We start from the raw sequence: 20,166 nt of genomic DNA on the forward strand, positions 1-20,166 counted from the left end.
GTTGGGATCTGTTTTTAGGTGGTGAATTGTAGTTTTTTGTGTGACTGTAAGGTGAGCTTGGGTCTTGAGGGGTCTGGGGAATGATGGCGACACAAGGTTCGAGGTTAAGAAATTCTGTAAAGTTATCAGGGGGTAATTTGAGGGCAGGGGCGGAGGGGGGCACAGTTGGATGGAGAAGTGAACTGGGTCAGGCTGGGTTCCACATTGGTCTTTGGTTGAGTCTGATTGATAGGGTTGATGGCGAAAAAGTGTTTTCACTGTAGGAACTGAGCAAAGGTTGTTAACAAGTCCAGCATGACTGAATTTGGGAGTGAGGCAAAGGTAAGGCCTTTGGAAAGAACTGATACTTCTGTGGGACTGCCCCACCCTCAAAAGCCCCCTCTCATCTAAAGAGACACAAAACACAATCATGGACCTTTCCTCCAAAAACCGTTAGCTCCACAATAGTATCAGTGCTTTCCAAAGGCATTTCTTCTGCAACTCCGTGAAGGGTACATTAACAGCAGGACCAGCAGACAATCCATTTCATTACATAAACTCAGCCTTTGAATCAGTTAACTTGAGTAATTAAAGTCATTGTCACTAGAAAAAACAGTATCTACATTTACATCTACATAGATACTATGCAAGCCACTGTACTCTGCGTGGCGGAGGGTACCCTGTATCACTACTTGTCATTTCTCCTCCTGCTCCACTCAAAACAGAGTGAGGGAAAGACTGTCATATGAGCCCTAATGTCTTGTATCTTATCTTTGTTGTCCTTAAGCACAATGTATGTGGGCTGCAGTAGAATCGTTTGGCAACCAGCTTCGAATGCTGGTTCTCTGAATTTTCTCAATAGTGTTTCTCAAAAAAGAACATTGCCTTTCCTCCATGGATTCCCATTTGAGTTCCCGAAACAGCTCCGTAACACTTACATATTGTTCAAACCTACTTGTAACAAATCTAGCGTCCGCAGCTCGTGGTCGTGCGGTAGCGTTCTCGCTTCCCACGCCTGGGTTCCCGGGTTCGATTCCCGGCGGAGTCAGGGATTTTCTCTGTCTCGTGATGACTGGGTGTTGTGTGCTGTCCTTAGGTTAGTTAGGTTTAAGTAGTTCTAAGTTCTAAGGGACTGATGACCATAGATGTTAAGTCCCATAGTGCTCGGAGCCATTTGAACAAATCTAGCAGCCCACCTCTGAATTGCCTCGATGCGTTCCTTCAATCTGACCTGGGACAGATCCCAAATACTTAAACAGTACTCAAGAATAGGTTGCACTGGTGTTCTATATAAGGTCTCCTTTACAGGTGAACCATTCTTCCCTACCACACTTTTCACGTGCTCATTCCACCTCATAGTGCTTTGCAATGTTACGCCCAGATATTGTAACAATTTGACTGTGAGGCAGGGAACTAGTAATACTGTATCCAAACATTATAGGTTTGTTCTTCCTACTCATCTGCATTAACTTACATTTTTCCGCATTTAGAGCTATCTGCCATTCAACACACAAACTGGAAATTTTGTCTAAACCCCCTTGTATCTTCCTACAGACACTCAACTTTAAAACCTTACCGTACACCACTGCATCGTCAGCAAACAACTGCAGATTGCTGCCCACCCTGTCCACCAAATTGTTTATGTATATAGAGGACAACAGTGGTTCTATCACACTTCCCTGGGGCGCTCCTGACAATATCCTTGTCTCTAATGAACACTCGCTGTCAGTGACAACATACCGGGTTCTATTATTTAAAAATTCTGTGGGTCATTGACATATCTATGAACTTATTCCATATGCCCGTTCCTTTGTTAAGAGCCTGCAATTTTCACCCGGTCAATTCCTTTCCAGAAATCTAGAAATATGGAATCTACCTGTTGCCCTTCATCAGTGGTTCTTAGTATATCATGTGAGAAACGGCAAGCTGAGTTTCACACGAGCAATGCTTTCTAAATCCATGCTGATCTGTGAACATAAGTACCTTAGTCTCAAGAAAGTTTATTATATTCGAACTGAGAATATGTTCAAGGATTCTGCAGCAGACAGAAGTTAGGGATATTGATCTGTAATTTTGTGGGTCCATTTTTTTACTTTTCATATATACTGGAGTCACCTGCACTTTTTTCCAGTCACTTGGGACTTTGTGCTGGGCAAGAGATTAACGATAAGTGCAAACTAGGTAAGGGGCCAGTGCTGTAGAGTAATCTTTGTAAAATCAAACTGGGATTCCATTTGGACCTGATGATTTATTTGTTTTCAAATGTTTCAGTTGTTTCTCAACAACAGTTATGTCTATTTCTGTGTCATCCATATGGGAGTCTGTCTTGTGGTCAAATGACAGTATGGAGAAAATTGTTAAAAGTGCACTGTAAGCTAATTCCTTGACACTGCCTAGTATAAATGCGAAACTAAGTTATGTTAAAAGTTTCCTTTTTCCACATTTTTCATCTTTTCCTCTTGTGTTTGTTCTAGCTGTAGCTGTTCAAGTGTTTCCACATACAGAATGCGTGTGTGTGACAAAACAAGATTGAGGCACTCTGTTGAAGCAGCTGCTTCAACAAACAAACGTACCAGAGAAACTCAAGTAAGAGCACAAAATATTTTTCTTTGTTTGTTGGAAAAAGTAACACTCTTTTTTGTTGGATGTGACACAGAAAGGATGAGGTGTTCAGTCATAAAGGTCTTTGACCAAATACTCAGAGAGATAAGAATTTAAGAATTCAATGGATAATATAGTTAACTTCAAACACAAATTGAAATCATATCCTCTTGACAACGCTGCTACTCAGTAGAAGAATTTCTGAATGTGTTGTAATACAATAATACCCTTGTGTGTGTGTGTGTGTGTGTGTGTGTTTTTTTTTTTTTTTTTTTTCAAGAGAGGGATAGAGAGACACTGAACATAGTTTAGTGTAAATCACTGTATGTATGTTAAAAAAGAGAAAAACTTAAGATATCATGTAAATGGTCAGTATGTTGCCTTGTTTTCTGCTAAGAGGGTGTACTATGATCATAAAACTGACTTGTTCCATATCATAGTGAGAGGCTAATATCATGATCCATGGAACATGCGTCTAACTAACCAGGATAGTGCCGCGAGATGTAGCAAGAACAAACGCAGTAAAAAATGCATGCTGTCCTCCTTGGTCCAGAATCCAGGGAGACTTTTCTTCTCAGTCCTGTAGTAAACTCATCCTCTCTGTTTTATCAGATCAGAACCTCTTTGTACAATGTTTATGCCAGTCCCCAATCGTCCTTTTTTTCCCATCATTTCCTTGTTCACAGGCCTTTAATATTCTGGGTGGAAGTTTTTTTTCCTTCCTCAGCCTATGGCTAATTTTTAGTGGACACAAACAGCATTTTTGGTACTCTGCAGTCATTGGTCTTCTGTTTAAGTATGTTCATATACAGTGCACCTAGTTTCATTACCCAATTCATCATTAAATCTTCAACCATTTCTTTATGTGTATTGTTTTGCCATTGAGCTTTCAGAGTTCTGTTAGGGTCCTTGTGTTATTATTCTTATGGGACGTGTGGCCGAAGGAAGTAAGTTTAACTGCCTTGGAGTAGTGTGATCAAAATAACTTTTCACTTTTGATGTTCAGATGGGTGGAAGAGGGCTAACAACATTGCTCCAGTATTACCAGTGATGAGACTCCACCAACAGTTAGGTAGGTGTAGTTAACTTTGTTGCTGCCGCATCAGTCAACAGTAGCATGTGCTATAAAGCATCAGTAACTTCTGTGACTTCTACTCAGCACATGTTGGCAACACTGCTCCAGTCCATTGGATCCTTGCCAAACTGTCAAAAGTTGCAAATTATCTTAATAACACTGTAATGTATGTTTCCCACAGCGTTATGCACCTCATTGTTTTTCCTGACCTACATTTTTCTTTCTTTTTTTTTCAGTTGTTTGTTTGAGCTTCTCAAGTTCTCTCTTTGCATCTTTTACATTAAGATGTTTGTTTCTGATGCTTTCAAAACCTCCAGTCATTGTCAGCCACTCTTTTTAGGTATTTGAAGGACTGGCTCACTGATTATCATCCTACACCAGTTTCATTTTTATCAATGAATCCTTAATATTGCTGTATATTTTGTATAGTTATATTAATTTTTTTCTCTCTAATCAAGACTTGGAGTCCAATTTAATCAGCTTGTTCATGGAGTTCATCAGTCTGATCATTCAGGTACATAAACCGAAGATCACAAGCTTATATATGAACACTAGCCTAGGCAATCTGTATCGAGTCTGATTTTGGTTCAACAAGGGTCAAATCCCCATCAGTCATCCAGATTTAGGCTTCCCATGTTTCTGTAAATCACTCAGTGCAGTTATGATGTATTTTGAAAGTGTTCTCTTGTCATTGACAGGACATTAACCCTAATTTTCCTTCTTTGTTAGTGTGGCTCCTTGAAAACTGTTTCCACTTTTCACTCCTCTATATTTGTGAACTATTCTTTATTCTCTGATGGTCTTTGGTAAGGCCCTTTTCGAGATACTCTAATGTCAAAGAATTATGTGATTTTATGTAAAAAAATTTATATTTAGTTATTCATTCATTTATTCATCCATCTATCCCCCCCCATGAACCATGGACCTTGCCGTTGGTGTGGAGGCTTGCGTGCCTCAGCGATACAGATAGCTGTACCGTAGGTACAACCACAACGGAGGGGTATCTGTTGAGAGGCCAGACAAACGTGTGGTTCCTGAAGAGGGGCAGCAGCCTTTTCAGTAGTTGCAGGGGAAACAGTCTGGATGATTGACTGATCTGGCCTTGTAACAATAACCAAAACGGCCTTGCTGTGCTGGTACTGCGAACGGCTGAAAGCAAGGGGAAACTACGGCCGTAATTTTTCCCGAGGGCATGCAGCTTTTACTGTATGATTAAATGATGATGGCGTCCTCTTGGGTAAAATATTCCGGAGGTAAAATAGTCCCCCATTCGGATCTCCGGGCGGGGACTACTCAAGAGGATGTCATTATCAGGAGAAAGAAAACTGGCGTTCTACGGATCGGAGCGTGGAATGTCAGATCCCTTAATCGGGCAGGTAGGTTAGAAAATTTAAAAAGGGAAATGGATAGGTTAAAGTTAGATATAGTGGGAATTAGTGAAGTTCGGTGGCAGGAGGAACAAGACTTCTGGTCAGGTGACTACAGGGTTATAAACACAAAGTCAAATAGGGGTAATGCAGGAGTAGGTTTAATAATGAATAGGAAAATAGGAATGCGGGTAAGCTACTACAAACAGCATAGTGAACGCATTATTGTGGCCAAGATAGACACGAAGCCCATGCCTACTACAGTAGTACAAGTTTATATGCCAACTAGCTCTGCAGATGACGAAGAAATTGAAGAAATGTATGATGAATTAAAAGAATTTATTCAGATAGTGAAGGGAGACGAAAATTTAATAGTCATGGGTGACTGGAATTCGAGTGTAGGAAAAGGGAGAGAAGGAAACGTAGTAGGTGAATATGGATTGGGGCTAAGAAATGAAAGAGGAAGCCACCTGGTAGAATTTTGCACAGAGCACAACTTAATCATAGCTAACACTTGGTTTAAGAATCATGACAGAAGGTTGTATACATGGAAGAACCCTGGAGATACTAAAAGGTATCAGATAGATTATATAATGGTAAGACAGAGATTTAGGAACCAGGTTTTAAATTGTAAGACATTTCCAGGGGTAGATGTGGACTCTGACCACAATCTATTGGTTATGACCTGTAGATTAAAACTGAAGAAACTGCAAAAAGATGGGAATTTAAGGAGATGGGACCTGGATAAACTGAAAGAACCAGAGGTTGTACAGAGTTTCAGGGAGAGCATAAGGGAACAATTGACAGGAATGAGGGAAAGAAATACAGTAGAAGAAGAATGGGTAGCTTTGAGGGATGAAGTAGCGAAGGCAGCAGAGGATCAAGTAGGTAAAAAGACGAGGGCTAGTAGAAATCCTTGGGTAACAGAAGAAATATTGAATTTAATTGATGAAAGGAGAAAATATAAAAATGCAGTAAATGAAGCAGGCAAAAAGGAGTACAAACGTCTCAAAAATGAGATCAACAGGAAGTGCAAAATAGCTAAGCAGCGATGGCTAGAGGACAAATGTAAGGATGTAGAGGCTTATCTCACTAGGGGTAAGATAGATACTGCCTACAGGAAAATTAAAGAGATCTTTGGAGATAAGAGAACCACTTGTATGAACATCAAGAGCTCAGATGGAAACCCAGTTCTAAGCAAAGAAGGGAAAGCAGAAAGGTGGAAGGAGTATATAGAGGGTCTATACAAGGGCGATGCACTTGAGGACAATATTATGGAAATGGAAGAGGATGTAGATGAAGATGAAATGGGAGATACGATACTGCGTGAAGAGTTTGACAGAGCACTGAAAGACCTGAGTCGAAACAAGGCCCCCGGATTAGACAACATTCCATTGGAACTACTGACGGCCTTGGGAGAGCCAGTCCTGACAAAACTCTACCATCTGGTGAGCAAGATGTATGAAACAGGCGAAATACCTTCAGACTTCAAGAAGAATATAATAATTCCAATCCCAAAGAAAGCAGGTGTTGACAGATGTGAAAATTACCGAACAATCAGTTTAATAAGTCACAGCTGCAAAATACTAACACGAATTCTTTACAGACGAATGGAAAAACTTGTAGAAGCCGACCTTGGGGAAGATCAGTTTGGATTCCGTAGAAATACAGGAACACGTGAGGCAATACTGACCTTACGACTTATCTTAGAAGAAAGATTAAGGAAAGGCAAACCTACGTTTCTAGCATTTGTAGACTTAGAGAAAGCTTTTGACAATGTTGACTGGAATACTCTCTTTCAAATTCTAAAGGTGGCAGGGGTAAAATACAGGGAGCGAAAGGCTATTTACAATTTGTACAGAAACCAGATGGCAATTATAAGAGTCGAGGGACAAGAAAGGGAAGCAGTGGTTGGGAAGGGAGTAAGACAGGGTTATAGCCTCTCCCCGATGTTATTCAATCTGTATATTGACCAAGCAGTAAAGGAAACAAAAGAAAAATTCAGAGTAGGTATTAAAATCCATGGAGAAGAAATAAAAATGTTGAGGTTCGCCGATGACATTGTAATTCTGTCAGAGACAGCAAAGGACTTGGAAGAGCAGTTGAACGGAATGGATGGTGTCTTGAAGGGAGGATATAAGATGAACATCAACAAAAGCAAAACGAGGATAATGGAATGTAGTCGAATTAAGTCGGGTGATGTTGAGGGTATTAGATTAGGAAATGAGACACTTAAAGTAGTAAAGGAGTTTTGCTATTTGGGGAGCAAAATAACTGATGATGGTCGAAGTAGAGAGGATATCAAATGTAGGCTGGCAATGGCAAGGAAAGCGTTTCTGAAGAAGAAAAATTTGTTAACATCGAGTATAGATTTAAGTGTCAGGAAGTCATTTCTGAAAGTATTTGTATGGAGTGTAGCCATGTATGGAAGTGAAACATGGACGGTAAATAGTTTGGACAAGAAGAGAATAGAAGCTTTCGAAATGTGGTGCTACAGAAGAATGCTGAAGATTAGATGGGTAGATCACATAACTAATGAGTAAGTATTGAATAGGTTTGAGGAGAAGAGAAGTTTGTGGCACAACTTGACCAGAAGAAGGGATCGGTTGGTAGGACATGTTCTGAGACATCAAGGGATCACCAATTTAGTATTGGAGGGCAGCGTGGAGGGTAAAAATCGTAGGGGGAGACCAAGAGATGAATACACTAAGCAGATTCAGAAGGATGTAGGTTGCAGTAGGTACTGGGAGATGAAGAAGCTTGCACAGGATGGAGTAGCATGGAGAGCTGCATCAAACCAGTCTCAGGACTGAAGACCACAACAACAACAACTATCCATCCATGCAGCCAGCCAAGGACTATATTATGATGGTATTGGATTTGTCATCATAGTATAGTTATAATACACACATCAAAAAAAGTTTTGCATCACCCCATTACCAGAACTCCTGAAGATAGACATTGACTGTGGATACTGTATCACAGACACAGTCCCTTCGGCTGTTCAGAAATGTCACTAAACCCACCCAAAGATGTAAACAAGCATGCATGTGCAGCACCTATTAGATGGAGGGGGTCCAACAGCCAATCAGTTCCAGTCATTTCACCAGGGAGTTACATGGCTTGTGTTGTCTGTAGTTCAACCATGCCTAGACGGTCAATACCGTGGTTCAATCATGTCCACATTGTTACTTTGTGCCAGGAAGTGCTCTCGGGAAGGGAAGTGTCCAGGTGCCTTGGAGTGAACCAAAGCGATGTTGTTCAGTCATGGAGGAGATACAGAGAGACAGGAACTGTCGATGACATACTTCGCTCAGGCTGCCCAAGGGCTGCTACTGCAGTGGATGACCCCTACCTATGGCTTATGGCTCGGAGGAACCCTGACAGTAACGCCACCATGTTGAATAATGCTTTTTGTGCAGCCGCAGGTCGTGTTATGACTCAAACTGTTCACAATAGGCTGTATGATGTGCAACTTCACTCCCAACGTCCATGGCACGGTCCGTCTGTGCAACCACAATACCATGCAGTGCAATACAGATGGGCCCAACAACATGCTGAGTGGACCGCTCAGGATTGGCATCACATTCTCTTCACCAATGAGTGTCGCATATGCCTTCAACCAGACAATCTTTGGAGACATGTTTGGAGGCAACCTAGTCAGGCTGAACGCCTTAGACACACTGTCCAGCGAGTGCAGCAAGGTGGAGGTTCCCCGCTATTTTGGGGTGGCATTATGTAGGGCCGACGTATGCTGCTGGTGGTCATGGAAGGGGTCATAACGGCTGCATGACATGCGAATGCCATCCTCTGACCAATAGTGCAACCATACCGGCAGCATATTGGCAAGGCATTTGTCTTCGTGGATGACAATTCTTGCACCTGTCATGCACATCTTGTGAATGGAGAATATGCTGGCCAGCCTAGTCGAGCAGTGTTGCTATCTTGAAGGAAGTCAGATATGAACCCTATCGAACATGCCTGGGATAGATTGAAAAGGGCTGTGTATGGACAACAGGATCCACCAACCACTCTGAGGTATCTACGCCGAATCGCCGTTGAGGAGTGGGATAGTCTTTATCAACAGTGCCTTGACGAACTTGTGGATAGTATGCCACGATGAATACAGAGACATATCAGTGCAAGAAATGATGGGAAGGAGGAAATTGGACATCTTGGGACTTGCTGAGACTAGGTGGAGAGGAGTTGGTGAAAAACCACTAAGTAAAGGATGTAAACTGTACTGGATAGGGAATGAGAGGGGAAGAAATGGAGTGGCAATAGTGGTCAGAGAGGGTCTGCAGGAGGAGGTGGAAGGTATCAATGATCGAATGATAAAAGCCAGAGTACGGGTGAAAGGAAAAAGCATTGAAATCATCCAAGCATATGCCCCACAGGTGGGGTGTACAAAAAAGGAGAAGGAGGAATTTGAAGATGACATGCAAAAGCAGCTAAATGGAGGAAATCAGATTATAATAGGGGACCTCAATGCACATGTTGGCACAGACAGGAAAGGATTCGAGGAGATAATGGGACCAGAGGGCTGGGGGAACCGAAATAGAGAAGGAAAATTGTTGCTGGAATTCTGCAAGAGGAATGGGCTGGCGATCGCAAATTCGTGGTACAAGAAGAGGAGTAGTCACAAAATAACTTGGTACAGTGGGGACTGGTCCCAAACTTCAGTAGTAGACTATGTACTAGTGGATAGGCAGATGATGAGCAGCCTCACAGATGTTAAGGTCATACCATCTGAGGCCTTAGACAGCGACCATCGGCTGTTGGTAGCCACCCTAAGAGAGAAAAAAGATACGAGGGCAACAGATATACAGGAGAAAAGGTTGAAGACATGGATGCTGAAAGAGGATGAACGGAGGACCCAGTACCAGACACTGATCAGGAAGAAGCTGCCAAAGGAAGATCAGAGAACAGTGGAAGAAGAATGGGGCGATTTTAAGAGGGCTCTAGTTGAGGCAGCTGAGACTGTGTGCGGAAGAACTAGCACAAAGAGGAGAAGTAGGGAAACCCCATGGTGGAACAACATATGTAAAGAGGCAGTACTTCAAAAGAACAAAGCCTTCAGAGAATGGTTCCAGACCCGAACAGAGGAAGCTAGGGTAAAATATAAGGAAAGCAAGAAAGCGGCACAGACCATAGTAAGGGCGGAGAAGAAGAAGTGGATGGAAAAATGGACAAGAATGTTAGAAGAGGACAGTGAAGGGAACAAAAAAGTACTTTACACCATGGTAAGAAATAAGAGGAATGACAGAAGCGAGTGCCTGAGGATCATGGATAATAATGGAAGAGTTGTGGAGGAAATGCATGAGCTCAAAAAGATTTGGAAGGAGTACTTTGAAGATCTGTTGAATGCTGCCAAGCAGGTAACTAACAGCGATGGAGAGCCTAAGGCAGCAGACGATTATAATAGTGGGGAAATTGATGATCTAACTTGGAATGAAGTGGAAGAAGCCATAAAGAGGATGAAAGGGGGCAAGGCACCAGGTTGGGACGAAGTAACAGTGGATATGATACGAGCAGCAGGAGAAGTAGGAACCCAGTGGCTATACAGAGTGCTGAGGGTGGTGTGGAAGGAGAACAGAATTCCTGAGGATTGGAAGAAAGGAATTATAGTCCCGATCTTCAAGAAAGGGGATAAAAGGAGATGTGAGAACTACAGAGGAATCACCCTGCTATGCCACTGTGGAAAAATCTATGAAAAGATGCTGGAGAAGAGAATAAGAAGCAGTATTGAAAGTAGACTGCAAGAGGAGCAGTACGGTTTCAGACCGGGAAGATCAACAACGGACCTCATATTTGCGGTAAGGCAACTGCAGGAAAGGCACTATGAGTACGGGAAGGACTTAATCATGGCCTTTTTGGATATTGAGAAGGCGTATGATAGTATCTGTAGGGACAAGCTCTGGGATGTGCTGAACGCAAAAGGGATAGATGAAGAGATTACACGAAAAGTCAGAAAAATGTATGAGGGAAGTGAGAGTTGTGTGAAAGTGGGGAGGGAACGTACTGCATGGTTCAAGCTGGAAAATGGGCTGCGACAGGGAAGTGCACTTTCGCCTTTATTGTTTATTATTGTTATGGATGAAATCCTACAGCAAGTATCAGATGCAATTGGAGATCATAAAATGAAAGCAGTGCTTTTTGCCGATGACCTGATGTTATGGGGAAATTGCGTGAAGGAGGTGCAAGAGCAGTTAGATGCATGGGAGGCAACGGCAGCACAATATGGAATGCATTTCTCTGCAAAGAAAAGTGAAATAATCGTCACAACAAGGAAGAAGAATAGGCCAAATGTGGATATAACTTGTGGAGGGGAAAAACTACAAGTGGTAGAGAACTTCAAGTACCTGGGAAGCGTGATTGAAAGTAAGGGGGGAAACGCAATGGAAATAAATGAAAGATGCAGAAAAGCAGGGCAGTTCTACAAATGCATTAGGGGGCTTATTTGGAGCAAGGAGGTGCCACAGAAATCCAAGGGAATTATATACCGAACCTACTTTGTCCCCATATTGACATACGGAAGTGAGACATGGGTAATGCACAAAAGCGACAAAAGTAGAATACAGGCTAGTGAAATGAAGTTCCAGAGGAGCAGGTTGGGTGTAACAAGACGAGACAGATTGCGAAATTTGTATGTGAGGGAAAGACTAAAGGAGGAACCAGTACAGGACAGGATAGAAAAATCAAGACTGCAGTGGTATGGACACATGAAGAGAATGGATGAGGGACGAATTCCAAAGAGGATGTTTGATCTGCAACTGGAGGGGAAGAGGCCCAGAGGAAGACCAAGAGATAGATGGGTGAAGGGAGTGAAGGAATGTGTGATGAGAAGAGGAGAGAACTGGACGAAGGTGGAAGAGGGGGGAATGGTGGAAAGACAGAACACGGTGGAGAGGCTTGTGTTCCCGACAGACCCAGCCAGTGGCTGGAAACTGTCCAAGATGATGATGATCAGTGCAAGAGGATGTGCTACTGGTTATTAGAGGTACCGGTGTGTACAGCAATCTGGACTACCACCTCTGAAGGTATCGCTGTATGGTGGTACAAAATGCAATTTGTGGTTTTCATGAGCAATAAAAAGGGCGGAAATGATGTTTATGTTGATCTTTATTCCAATTTTCTGTACAGATTCCGGAACTCTCGATACCGAGGTGATGCAAAATGTTTTTTGATGTGTGTAAATGTTAGCACACTGGACTCGCATTCGGGAGGACGACGGTTCAACCCCGTCTCCAGCCATCCTGATTTAGGTTTTCCGTGATTTCCCGAAATTGTTTCAGTTAAATGCCGGGATGGTTCCTTTGAAAGGGCACGGCCAATTTCGTTCCCCATCCTTCCCTAACCCGAGCTTGCGCTCCGTCTCTAATGACCTCAATGTCGATGGGACGTTAAACAACACTAACCTAACCTAACCTGTGTGTAAATAGCTCAAATATACATACACATAGAATATATAAGGATATTTGTACGAAGATAGGGCAGGTAGTTGGACATAGTCTTGCTGAAGGGACTATGCCAGCATTTGCCTGAAATGATTTAGGAGAACCACGGAAAATGTAAAACAGAATGGGCAGTTTGATCTTTCCATGAATTCTTGGCTGACTTGTATGTGCAGTCACAACTGGAATGAGTTCGGTATCACAAATATGATTTTACTCAAGAAAATTCTGGGATACAAATTCTTAAGTGTGATGGCCATGAAGTCTGAAATGCATTCTTTATTCCTCCAGTTTCGGAACACCACCTTTGCTGAATCTTTGCATAATGAATTTTTCGGAAGAAGTGAAATAACTCTGAAAATTGCCATGAGTTTCAAGGGAAAAATATCTTTTGCTTTTGCTATATCTGATCTTCAATTTTTGTTTTGTACCTTATTGGTACACTTCTTCCTGGTGTATGTTTACATTTTCAGCTATTTTGGATATTTAATTTATTGTTGACAGTAGAAAATGTTATACGCATTTTCAAGTGCTTGGAGAATTTTTACTTTTGAAAAAGATGGATCAAAGAGTTTTCATTAAATTTTGTGAGAGAAAGGGAATAGAGTATAGCACTGCATTCAATATGTTGCCAAATCTACTATGGGTAAGACAAGAGTTCATGGGCAGTGTAAAAATTTCAAAGTGGGTCAAGCACATGTTGAAGATGACCGCCGTGGACGCCCGAGCACATCGGTTATTGATGACAATGTGGAAGAAGTAAAGAAAATGGTTCTGGAAAATGGCTGACTCACCATCAGAGAGGTTGTTGTTGATGTCAACATACCCTTTGTCTCATGCCAGGCAGTTTTTGAGATGTTTTGGCATGAAACATGTAGCAGCAATGTTTGTTATGAAATTGTTGAATTTTGACTGAAAACAACATTGCTTGGAGATCGCTCAGGAATTGCTGGATGTAGCTGACAATGCTCCAGAACTGATGAAACATGGGTATACGGGTATGATGTCGAAACCAAGACCCAATCGTCCCTATGGAAACTGCCTGAAGATTCAAGATTTTGACAAGTTCTATCACATGTGAAGTTTCTTTTCACTATTTTCTTCGATTACAAAGGGATAGTGCATTATGAGTTTTTGCCGTATGGTCATATGGTCAATAAGGAATAATACCTGAGAGCTATGGAGCGCTTTCATGAAGCAGTCGAAAGAAATTGGCCAGAATTGTGACAAACCACTTGTGGAAATTGCATCATGGTAAAGCTCCCGCTCACATTTCAATGTTTGTTCATTATTTTTTGGCAAAAGATAAAACCATTATGTTGCCTCCACCACCTACATCTACATGGATACTCTGCAAATCACACTGAAGTGCCTGGCAGAGGGTTCATCGAAGCATCTTCACAATAATTCTCCATTATTCCAATTTTGAACAGTGTGTGGAAAAAATGAACTCCTATATCTTTCAATGCAAGTTCTGACTTCCCTTAATTTATTATGATGATTGTTTCTCCCTATGTAGGACAATGTCACAAAATAGTTTTTCATTCCGAGGAGAAAGTTGATGATTGAAATTTCATGAGAAGATTCTGCTGCAACAAAAAACGCCTTTATTTTAATGATGTCCACCCGAAATCCTTTATCACGTCCGTGACCCTCTCTCCCCTATTTCTTCATTGAACTTTCTTGATGTACTCCATTAATGCTAACTGATAAGGAACCCAGACCATGTTGCAGTACTCCAAAAGAGGACTGACATACATAGTGCTGGTAGTCTTTAGTAGACTTGTTACATTTTCTAAGTGCTCTGCCAATAAAACACAGTCTTTGGTTTGCCTTTCCCACAGCATTTTCTGTGTGTTCTTTCCAATTTAAGTTGTTTGTAATTGTAATTCCTGGATATATAGTTGAGCTTATGGCCTTTAGATTTGACTGATTTATCGTGTAGCCGAAGTTTACCGGATTCCTTTTAGCACTCATGTGGATGACCTCACTCTTTTCATTATTTAGGTTTAATTGCCAGTTTTTGAACTGTAAAGATATCTTTTCTAAATCGTTTTGCAATTTGTTTTCATCTTCTGATGACTTTTACTAAACAAGAAATGGCAGCATCATATGCAAACAACCTATGACAGCTGCTCAGATTGTCTCCTAAATCATTTATATAGATAAAGAACAGCAGAGGGCCTATAACGCAACATTGTGGAACACCAGAAATTGCTTGTGATTTACTCAATGACTTTCCAACAGTCACTGCGAACTATGACCTCTCTGGCAAGAAATCACAAATCCAGTCACATAACAGAGACGATATTCCATAAGCATGCAGTTTCACTACAAGCCACTTGTGTGGGAGAGTGTCAAAAGCATTCTGGGAATCTAGAAATATGGAATCAATTTGAAATCCCTTTTCAGTAGCGCTTAGCACTTTGTATGAGTAACGAGCCAGTTGTGTTTCACTAGAATTATGTTTTCTAAATCTGTGTTGACTGTATGTCAGTAGACCATTCTCCTCGAGGTAGTTCATAATGTTCGAACACAACATATGTTCCAAAATCCTGCTGCATATTGTTGTTAATGATATGGGCCTTTAATTTAGTGCATTATGCCTGCTACCTTTTTTGAATATTGGTGCGACTTGTGCTACTTTCCAGTCTTTGGGCACAGATCCTTCGTCTAGTGAGCGGTCGTGTAGGATTGTTAAGTATGGAGCTATTGTAACAGCATACTCTGAAAGGAACCTAATTGGTGTACAGTCTGGACTGGAAGAATTGCTTTTATTGAGTGATGTAAGTTGCTTCACTACTCTGAGGATATCTACTTCTGAGTTACTCATGATGGCAACTGTTCTTGATTTGAAGTCTGGAATATTTACTTCGTCTTCTTTGGTAAAGGAATTTCAGGAGGCTATGTTTAATAACTCTGCTTTAGCGACACTGTCGTCAATAGTATTTCCATTGTGATCACGCAGAGAAGGCATTGATTGTGTCTTGCCACTAGCATACATTACATACGACCAGAATCTCTTTAGATTTTCTGCCAGCTTTCAAGACAAAGTTTCATTGTGAAAAGTATTGTGAACATCTCGCATTGAAGTCCGTGCTAAATTTTGAGACGGACATGGGACCCTGCTACTTCTTTCTATTCCCAAGGCTGAAGAGAACCATGAAAGGGCATCATTTTGTCACCATTGATGAGATAAAAACAGAATCACTGGAGGAGCTGTTCATCATAACGGAAAGTGAGTTCCAGAAGTGCTTCCAAGATTGGAAAGAGTGCTGGCACAAGTGCCTTATATCTGGGGTTGGGGGGGATTACTTTGAAGGGGACTATTTTACTTTGATCAACAAATGCAGATTTTTGGAGAAAAACAAAAGCTCCTGTTACCTTTTGGTCACACCTTGAATTTCTGATGTTTTGCTCCACTTGCACATTTTATACATAATTGCTCAAGTGTTGATGATAATGCTACACACCAGGCTAACATGAGGAGAGAGAATGATTTAGGTTTTTTCCAATACTCCATCTAACATACAAATCCCCCCACAACTCTGGACACCTAACATGTTGCACTTTAGTCAATATACTTTTCATATGTGGATTTACTTAGTAACATAATTGATAGTCCTAAAAATGTAAACAAAATTACAGAATAAATTTTGTACTTTAATATCATTTTCACTATTTCTTTACAATGTCCACATTCTAGATAACCTGTCTAGATAGCCAAGAGCGCTAACCAGCCCTGGATTGTAGGCAAATTAATGGTGAGTGCTGGAGAGCTGGCCAGTCTGGATGTGGTTTTTGGGCAGTTTCACAAATCTGGCTATGCAAATATTAGCCTGGTACCCATGTCCAACATCAGATACATGCTATGCAAATACGGGGTGTCTGGATAAGCAGAAGGGATACATGTTCAGTAAACTAGGTAAAAAATTTGAAGTGAGGAACTTAAAACTTTCAGCACAGGGCAGGAGCTTGTTGATGAACTGTGGCTCAAGTTTAAAAGAATGGTTGACCATGCACTGTGTAGATGTGTACTCAGCAGAGCAGTTCATAATGGGAGGAACCTTCCATGATACAGTCACTGCAAAGAAACAGAGATTTCTGCAAAATAGGTGTAAAAAAAATGTGTACTATTGATGTAGATAAAGAGATGTTGAATGAAATGTGCTTAGCTGTCAAGAGAGCAACACATGAAACTGTCAGTGACTGTCATAGCAGAATATTGTCATATAATCTTTCACAAAACCCAAAAAAATTCTGGTCATATATAAAGACACCATAGTTAGTGTCCATCCATAGCGAATGAGACAGGAATTAAAATTGAGGGAAGCAGAACAAAAGCTGAAATGCTTGTCTTTCATTTAAAATGTTTCTTTAGAAAGGAAAACCTGGGAGAATTGCCCCAGTTTAATCCTTGTACCACTGAAAAGATGAGGCAAATAAGTGTTAGTGTCAGTGGTGTTAGGTCAGCTGAAATCTTTAAAATTGAACAAAGCTTCAATGGAATCCGTATCACATTCTGTACTGATATAGGCTCAGTTGTGGGTAAAGCAGGCGGTAGACTTCGGATTAATGGTAGAATACTGGGGAAGTGCAATCAGCATATAAGGGATATTGCTTACAAATCACTCATGCACCCATTTTAGAATACTGCTCAAAGGTGTGGGACCTGTACTAAATACGATTATCAGGGGATACTGACTGTATGTAGCAGTACAAATGGTCACAGGTTTGTTTGACCCGTGGAAGAGCATTGTAGAGATGAAGAAACTGAACTGGCAGACTTTTGAAGATAGATGTAAACTATTCCGAGAAAGTCTGCTAATGAAGTTTCAAGAACTGGCTCTAAATGATGACTCTAGGACTACATTACAAGCTCTTAAGTATTGCCCACACAGGGATTGTGAGGACAAGAGGAGAATAATTACAGCACACACACACAGGCATTCAATCAATCATTCTTCCTACTCTCCATACATGGCTGGAACAAGAAGAAACCTTAATAACTGGTGCAATGAAATTTACCCTCTGCCATGAACTTCACAATGGTTTGCAGAGTGTAGATGTAGATAATGATATATGTAATAACTTTACTTTATGTAATAACTTTACTTGTAAGTGAGATATTTATTGAAACTATACATAATACACCTTGATATGTGCACCATTAGTGGCACAACAGACATCGTGTCTGTATTTAACTTCTCTCCAAGTGTTTCACAGCAATGCAGGCACAACATTTGTGATAGTTGCACGAATCTGATGGTGTGTATCTGATAGATCACGAACTGGAGTCCAACATTGAAAGCAAATTCCCAGTCTTCTAAAGCTGCTTGTCCTATTTCTTGATTGTTATGTAAGTGGGAACATTGTCAATTGCAAAAAGTCCATACTGACGACGATAATGATGTTGTACCATTGTAACAGTCTTTAGCCCCACAAGAGAAACCACAGTGAGAACCTACTGCTATGGAGTCCGCATGGCTACTGATGCACATTTATTTACACAAAATATGCATGCACACGCCATACCAACTGCTGCAAATCAGCACAGGAAACATTTTGAGTTACCAGGTTTGTAGAAGCAAATTGCCATTAAATATCTCAATTACATCTCAAGTCATTACATTTTATATTATTATGTGTTTAATCCAGACACCCTGTGCTTAGGAAATGTAATCAGACTTGATCTTGAGATGGGATACACAGATTCCTTTCAGGGCGGTGGTGGCGTGAGGAAGGGCGTCTGGTCACCAAATGTCACTAATGCGTCACAAACTGACGTATAACAATGGCAAACCCATAGAGAAACTGCAGTAGGTAACAGGAAAGGGAGACCACATTGTTGTTGTTGTTGTTGTTGTTGTTGTGGTCTTCAGTCCTGAGACTGGTTTGATGCAGCTCTCCATGCTACTCTATCCTGTGCAAGCTTTTTCATCTCCCAGTACCTACTGCAACCTACATCCTTCTGAATCTGCTTAGTGTATTCATCTCTTGGTCTCCCTCTACGATTTTTACCCTCCACGCTGCACTCCAATACTAAGTTGGTGATCCCTTGATGCCTCAGAACATGTCCTACCAACCGATCCCTTCTTCTGGTCAAATTGTGCCACAAACTTCTCTTCTCCCCAATCCTATTCAATACTTCCTCATTAGTTATGTGATCTCCCCATCTAATCTTCAGCATTCTTCTGTAGCACCACATTTCGAAAGCTTCTATTCTCTTCTTGTCCAAACTATTTATCGTCCATGTTTCACTTCCATACATGGCTACACTCCATACAAATACTTTCAGAAACGACTTCCTGACACTTAAATCAATACTGGATGTTAACAAATTTCTCTTCTTCAGAAACGCTTTCCTTGCCATTGCCAGCCTACATTTTATATCCTCTCTACTTCGACCATCATCAGTTATTTTGCTCCCCAAATAGCAAAACTCCTTTACTACTTTAAGTGCCTCATTTCCTAATCTAATTCCCTCAGCATCACCCGACTTAATTAGACTACATTCCATTATCCTTGTTTTGCTTTTGTTGATGTTCATCTTATATCCTCCTTTCAAGACACTGTCCATTCCATTCAACTGCTCTTCCAAGTCCTTTGCTGTCTCTGACAGAATTACAATGTCATCGGTGAACCTCAAAGTTTTTATTTCTTCTCCATGAATTTTAATACCTACTCCGAATTTTTCTTTTGTTTCCTTTACTGCTTGCTCAATATACAGATTGAACAACATCGGGGACAGGCTACAACCCTGCCTTACTCCCTTCCCAACCACTGCTTCCCTTTCATGTCCCTCGACTCTTATAACTGCCATCTGGTTTCTGTACAAATTATAAATAGCCTTTCGCTCCCTATATTTTACCCCTGCCACCTTTAGAATTTGAAAGAGAGTATTCCAGTCAACATTGTCAAAAGCTTTCTCTAAGTCTACAAATGCTGGAAACGTAGGTTTGCCTTTCCTTAATCTTTCTTCTAAGATAAGTCGTAAGGTCAGTATTGCCTCACGTGTTCCAGTGTTTCTACGGAATCCAAACTGATCTTCCCCGAGGTTGGCTTCTACTAGTTTTTCCATTCGTCTGTAAAGAATTCGTGTTAGTATTTTGCAGCTGTGACTTATTAAACTGATAGTTCGGTAATTTTCACATCTGTCAACACCTGCTTTCTTTGGGATTGGAATTATTATATTCTTCTTGAAGTCTGAGGGTATTTCGCCTGTCTCATACATCTCGCTCATCAGATGGTAGAGTTTTGTCAGGACTGGCTCTCCCACGGCCGTCAGTAGTTCCAATGGAATATTGTCTACTCCGGGGGCCTTGTTTCGACTCAGGTCTTTCAGTGCTTTGTCAAACTCTTCACGCAGTATCATATCTCCCATTTCATCTTCATCTACATCCTCTTCCATTTCCATAATATTGTCCTCAAGTACATCGCCCTTGTGTAGACCCTCTATATACTCCTTCCACCTTTCTGCCTTCCCGTCTTTGCTTAGAACTGGGTTTCCATCTGAGCTCTTGATATTCATACAAGTCGTTCTCTTATCTCCAAAGATCTCTTTAATTTTCCTGTAGGCGGTATCTATCTTACCTCTAGTGAGATAGGCCTCTACATCCTTACATTTGTCCTCTAGCCATCCCTGCTTAGCCATTTTGCACTTCCTGTCGATCTCATTTTTGAGACGTTT

At 41.2% G+C, this 20,166-nt stretch overlaps 1 protein-coding gene across 1 annotated transcript in view; it reads left to right on the plus strand.

The window, feature by feature from the left end:
• Positions 1-20,166, plus strand: part of LOC124717224 — a 112,438-nt gene that overhangs the window by 39,192 nt on the left and 53,080 nt on the right. The window contains exon 3 of the mRNA XM_047244015.1: positions 2,454-2,565. Coding sequence (XP_047099971.1) covers positions 2,454-2,565 — 112 coding nt within the window. The remainder of the gene's footprint in view (positions 1-2,453; positions 2,566-20,166) is intronic.

The sequence above is a fragment of the Schistocerca piceifrons genome, chromosome 9 (assembly GCF_021461385.2).
Source record: "Schistocerca piceifrons isolate TAMUIC-IGC-003096 chromosome 9, iqSchPice1.1, whole genome shotgun sequence".
Classification (NCBI taxonomy): domain Eukaryota; kingdom Metazoa; phylum Arthropoda; class Insecta; order Orthoptera; family Acrididae; genus Schistocerca; species Schistocerca piceifrons.